Source organism: Clupea harengus, chromosome 20, assembly GCF_900700415.2.
Source record: "Clupea harengus chromosome 20, Ch_v2.0.2, whole genome shotgun sequence".
Lineage (NCBI taxonomy): Eukaryota > Metazoa > Chordata > Actinopteri > Clupeiformes > Clupeidae > Clupea > Clupea harengus.
The window spans coordinates 24,428,170-24,434,137 of NC_045171.1; the positions used below are offsets into that span (position 1 = coordinate 24,428,170).

At 41.4% G+C, this 5,968-nt stretch overlaps 1 protein-coding gene across 1 annotated transcript; it reads right to left on the reverse strand.

The window, feature by feature from the left end:
• Positions 1-947: 947 nt before the first annotated feature.
• Positions 948-5,660, reverse strand: tcof1 (treacle ribosome biogenesis factor 1). Its single transcript, XM_012824315.3, has 9 exons — positions 5,370-5,660; positions 5,113-5,168; positions 4,940-5,012; positions 4,389-4,446; positions 4,083-4,156; positions 3,738-3,933; positions 1,851-3,260; positions 1,496-1,587; positions 948-1,393 (listed from the first exon to the last, which is right to left on the reverse strand). Exons 1-9 carry the CDS (start codon positions 5,484-5,486, stop codon positions 1,331-1,333), a joined length of 2,139 nt encoding a protein of 712 aa, XP_012679769.2. The 5' UTR covers positions 5,487-5,660; the 3' UTR covers positions 948-1,330.
• Positions 5,661-5,968: the final 308 nt, after the last annotated feature.

The following is a 5,968-nucleotide window of genomic DNA, read 5'->3' on the forward strand; positions in this document are numbered from 1 at the left end:
TGGCCGCCATTCGTAACTTCTTGTGTCAAAATAAAAGTCTGAATTTATCTATTAGTTTTACATTATACACTTCCTTCCTGCTGTTCAGTAAACTAGACATTGGATTATGCTCACTCTCAACTCAGTAAATACATGTGAAACGTCTTCAATACAGCCTAACAACCTGTCGTCATAGTGTTGCCCATTTTCTATTTTTATCTGTTATTGTGAAGTTTGTCCATCATTATTATTATTGTCATTGGTCTAAGAAATTGGTACAATTTATGTTTACATTTTATGAAACAGTTTGTCATGCTGTTTCACAAATTTTAGTTCCTTAATGTTTATGCAGACTGTTAAATAGTTCTTTAACATGTTCTGTAGCATCTGGTGGAATTTATATACAGTACATATCATAGCCATCTCAGTTGTTTTCCATTTTTTCATGGCCTGTACCTTGATGTAGTGAGTGGGCTTTCAACTAACCAGGCCTAGTCTTCCACAACAAAGTGACCTGTTTTGTTTTGTCTCTGTATCTTTCAGCATTGCATTTTTAGTCTTTTTAAAATGTGAATAATACTGCCACCTTCCCTGTCTTGCTTACTTGTATGAAGTGCAATTCACTTTGTTCACCAGCTGTCATGGGTGTATATACATATTGTATGCATGTTTGTGTATGTATTGTATACACATGTATATTTCAAATAGGAAACACAATAATGGCACACTGTAACTCTTTGATCTGAATCACCTTTGTAGGTACCCGTGTATAAAGACCCCACTACCAAGGCTGTCACATACAGTAGGCTTACAGAGTCTTCTCCTACAGATGCACAGATATACAGTGCCCACCCCTAAGTATTCATAACTGATATGGGATCAAAGGTTACAAAGTCGAAGAGTAATTGCCATGTTTTTGCGTCTCTTTAATACCAATATAAAAGGAATAGATTTTTTTTTTCTTTTTCTTTTTCATTTGTTCACTGTTGTAAAAGTATGTTTAAAAGTATGCACCGATTCATACTTCAGGTGCTTTGTCTGATTGCACGTGATCCTTACATGGTGCCACAACAATCAAAATAGAAGATACTAAATGGGATTTACAAAACTACATATAAAATACACTACAAAGACTGCATGTCTTCCTTTTCTTTAAGAAGGAAACTTAAAATGAGTCCTCTTGCGTTTTTAAAAAGGTACTTTCCCTTTCTCAGAGTCTGTGTGGACGGGTGGGCCTGGCATCTTGAGGCCTGTCCAGGGGCTCCACACTGGGGCTCTCCCAAGCTGAGGGCCCTCTGTGAGGGGTAGCTTAAGCGGGACACCTCCCTCTCCAGCTGTGCCTGTCTGGTGCTCAGAACTGCTCAGGTAACAGATCTGTGTTCGGCAGATTACTCAGCAATTTCTTCTTTTTCTTCTGTGGAGACAGGGCAGTATGCACAGGAAAACACAATTAAGTTATTTGTCTCATGTGGATGTACACATAAACACACCCTTATTGATGGGTAAAACCGGTTACCTTCTTAAGGGGCGCCTCCTCTACAGGTGGAGCTGATGGCGCTAATGTGACTTCCTCCTTTTCTCCTTCCATGTCTTTGTCCTTTTTTCTCTCTGCAAAAATTTGACATAACATTTTTCAGAGCAAATTTGACTGGCTGTTCCCTGACACAATAAGAGTTTCAACACTGCATGCCCGTATGTTTAGTTTCCACCAGTTCTGACACAGTTTTTAAATCTAGACAACAGCCTGAAGTGTCTAAAAGCATTCAGTAGTCCTCATGGAGAGGGTTCAGCTTTACAGTCAAGAAATGTATTTTTATTAAGCTCTATTAGGCACAGGACCAGACATGTCGTAGGAAAGAAACACCACTTACTCTTCTTCTTCTCCGATGTAGGTTCCGAAGTTGTCACAGTAACCAATTGTTCCTGTGCATGTTGTGGTTCTGTTCCTTCAACACTCTCTTGGCTTTGCTCTTCACTCCTCTCTTCTGCTTCATCCTTCTTCTTCTTCTTCTTCTTTTTCTTCTTCAGCTCTGAAGAGAGCTCTTCAGGCTCCTCTACAACCGCTTCAGGCTCCTCTACAACCGCTTCTTCTTCCTTTTTCCTTTTCTTGCGTTTCTTTTTCTCCACTGTAGGTTCAGAGGAGGGATCCTGAGCCTTTTCTTCGGGGGCATTCACAAGTTCATTCCCTTCTACGATAACCTCCCCTGGGGGGTTCTTGGGAGTCTTATGTTTTTTATGTTTTGATGTAGTTGTACCATTTTGGTCACCAGATGTCTCTGTGACCTTGCTTTTTGAAGGGGTCTCTGTGTTCTGAACTTCTGAGGAATCCTTAGTTGCACTGTCCTTAGAGGGCTTATGAGTCTTTGATTTATGAGGTTTTGTAGTGGTGGTATTGGTACTCTGCTCAGCTGAGGTGTCTGTTTCTTTGTTTTCCTTTAAAGGTGTATCTGCATCGCGACCTTCTGCAGAATCTGAGCTCTTAAATGCTGTCTTAGTTTTGCTTTTTTTGGAGGTCTTGACTGGTGTTGAAAATGAGCTGCCATTTTGCTCAGCGGAGACAGGTTTTGTCTTGGTGACCACAGTGGAATTTGCCATTGGAACGTCCTCTGGAGGGGTCGTACCTTCACCCTCTTTAGAAGGGGTCCTGTGGGTCTTCTTTTTGCCAGATTTTGAAGGGGTCTCTGGTTTTCTAACTTCTGTTGAATTAGTTGCTACAATATCTTTAGAAGGGGTCTTTGGAGTCTTGTGTTTATGGGGTTTTGAGGGGGTCTTTGTGCTTTGGTCAACTAAAGCAGTCTCTGTATTTTCAACTTCACTAGAATTGGTAGCTGTACCTTCTTTAGAAGGGGTCTTGGGATTCTTTGATTTAACAGATTTTTTAGGGGTCTTGACATTTTTTGGGTCAGCTGAGGCAGTATCTACAATCTTAGCTTCTGAGGAAATAGTTGCTGTACCATCTATTGAGGTAGGTTTAGGAGTACTTTCATGAGATATGGCTGTAGCAGCCTTGGCCTTCGCAGACTTTGACGGATCCTTCTTCGTTTTATTCGTTTTTGTGTTATTGGGCTCTTGAACAGGTTTAGTTTTACTGTCTTCAGATGGAGTCTTCAAGTTGGCTGTTTTTGAAGGGGGCTTGTTCTTTGAAGCCGTGGGTTTTGAAGTGGATTTCTTTCTCGGTGTGGCAGTGGTTTTTGCAGTCTTTGCTGCAGCGGTTTTCCTGCCATTTGATGGACTCTTGGAGTTAACTGAGGCTATAGCTTCCATCCTTGCAATGTCAGCATCTGTTAATAGTGGTAGATATAAGAAGAGTGCAATTAAATACATTAATACAATGCAATCCAATGTAACCGGTGTGACTTCTGCGTTGTGTTTTTTTTTATTTGTGACTCGTGGACAGTTGCTGAGATGTATCTTTATTTCGTATCACTCCTGTGAAAGCACACCAACAGACAAACAGTTTGGTGAGCTCCCGTACACTAGCTCCACTGTCAATGCTCATTCCCAGCATATGTCAAACAGGCCTCTGAGTGCATCACCAATGACAGGGACCTTCCTCATTTAGTCTCTGTCTGATTTTAAGGCCTGTCTAAAACACAAGTGACCTTTACAGGACGTGGGGTGCACTGTATTCCATAGAAACCTCACCAATAGGAAATTACATTCTCTCTCTCTCCCTCTTGTCATATTCCAACCAGGATGAGACTTTTCCACTTCTTGCCATCTCTACCTTTCCCCTCAACCGTCTCTCCATCTGGTACCTGTTAGTTCCAAGGCGAGCCTCTTCCATTTGTCAACATCCAGACTGCTGTCTGAGTCCGAATCGTCTGCATGTGTGGTGGGGGTCATGGACACTACGGCTGAGGCAGCCTCCAAGTCAGAGATTTTCTTTCTCCTCTTGGCTGTTGGGGTTGGAACCTCGCTCTTCTCTTTCCGTTTTGCTGGTTTCCCTGTGCTCTGAGAGAACCAAGAACAAGGAGAGGAATCAATCAACCAATCAATCTTTCAACCAGTCAGTTAATCATATCAGTCAAACAACTATTTATCAGTACTATACTGGCCACAATTTCAATGACATGCATGTTTCGACCTTTAAGAAAGCATACCTGTGCGTTCTTCTTTGAGGGTCCCTTGCTATCCTTCTTACTGGCTGTCTTTCCTTTGGGTTGTGATGGTGAGCCTATCCACCAACAAATCATATCACCACATCAGAGAGTAGAAGTGCCAAAGCCACTGCAGGCTACAGCTGACATACTTGCCCAGTCACATTAAAAACATGGGCTGTCCAGTAAGACATGCACACTAAATGCTAAACATTTTATTACACCAAATATTACCATTATTGCATGATTTAAATGAAGTGATCTACAGAAATAGTATGTTAAATCAAAGTGAACTAGGGCTACACCTACCTGTACAGGGAACTGTTTTTGCCTGTGTGTTGTTGGCTGGAGTACCCGGTATGTTGTTCTTCAATGGACACACAACACACACACACACACACACACACACACACACACACACACACACACACACACACACACACACACACACACAAAATACATGTGCAACAAGAGAAACATAACATGAGTGTGAGGTTAACAGTTACAACTTTAGGACATGAGCTAATGCATACTATCATATGAGGCTGCATCTGACTTACTGTTTCATCTTTGGGATAGATCAACTGACTGATTTTTGTTGTTTTTAACTCATACAGCAAAGCTGATGGCATCAGCTTGTTGTGTTGTTGTGGTTGGACTTAGGTGCTTAGGGCTTAATATGACCGTTTTACATAACACATTAACTTGAAAGGTTGTGGCTAGAGTCGTCTGGACTCAAATGGCATACATATACAGTACATAAATACAAACATGCATACAGGCCCACACACAAATATAAAGAGTGATGCAAGAAGACTGGGCGACACTACAACTCTCTAAGTGTTTTAGCATTTGCTTACCTGGGGCTCATCGTCACTGGAACTTGCTGTACTGATGGAATCTTCAGTAGCATTACTTCCGCTTTGCGACCCCCTGTACACGAGTCGAAAACATACAAGAATGAGGGCAAATAAAGACGTATGGAGTAAACAATGAATCGTCCTTTGCTTATATGTTTACATTGCCTACTCACGCGGTCCATTTGTTGTAGATGTCATGTAAGGACGCATTTGCCACACCTTCTTCCCCCTACAACATGTCATTAGACCACTTGATCAGACAAAGTAAATATGGAAATAAGGAGCGCACTAAAGCTAATGAAACGCATTTGTGAACAGGGTTTTGATCAACTACAGGACAACGATCAACCTCGAAACAATGTTACAACGTTCTCAGACCTGAAAGCAAAAACAGTATCAATGTATCAAGAGGAAAAGAAAGTGTGGGAACCTTAGGAATATGCTTTCGCAGCACGTTGGCTGCTTTCTCATAACCGTTGTCCTTCAAATGCCGGTAGATTAAGTTAATCAACGCTTCATTCGCCGCAGATTTAGCCACAGAAGCCATAGCTGAAATAATAAGAAGTTATGGCTGTAATGTCAAGCCAATTTCGTGAAAAACGAAACTACATCGGTAGTTCGTGTTGCTCCAAATCCCACGTTTTCAAACTTTAACCTTTGAACTGCGGACGTCATTACGCTAACGTAACACTGAGCATGACGGTAAATGTTGTTCTAGCACGCCATTTCCCCACAAGACAAGTGACTGAGGTTACCCTGATGGTGGCACTGTAGTATACGATATGATTACACGTCCCAGACAGTTGATTGATTTTGTGAGATAGCCTATGTTGGACCCATTTTAAAGTCTGCTGTTGTTTAGTTGTTTGCACATCTTTTTAATATCCCTGTCTGCTGTCGTTCAGTTGCCTGTACATCTTATTTATCAATTGTAGGGTATGCTGGCAATGAAAATGAAAATTCGATTTGGTCATCTGCAAATATGATTGAGAAAGTACTGTAAAAAGTATTGAGAAAGTACTGTACATA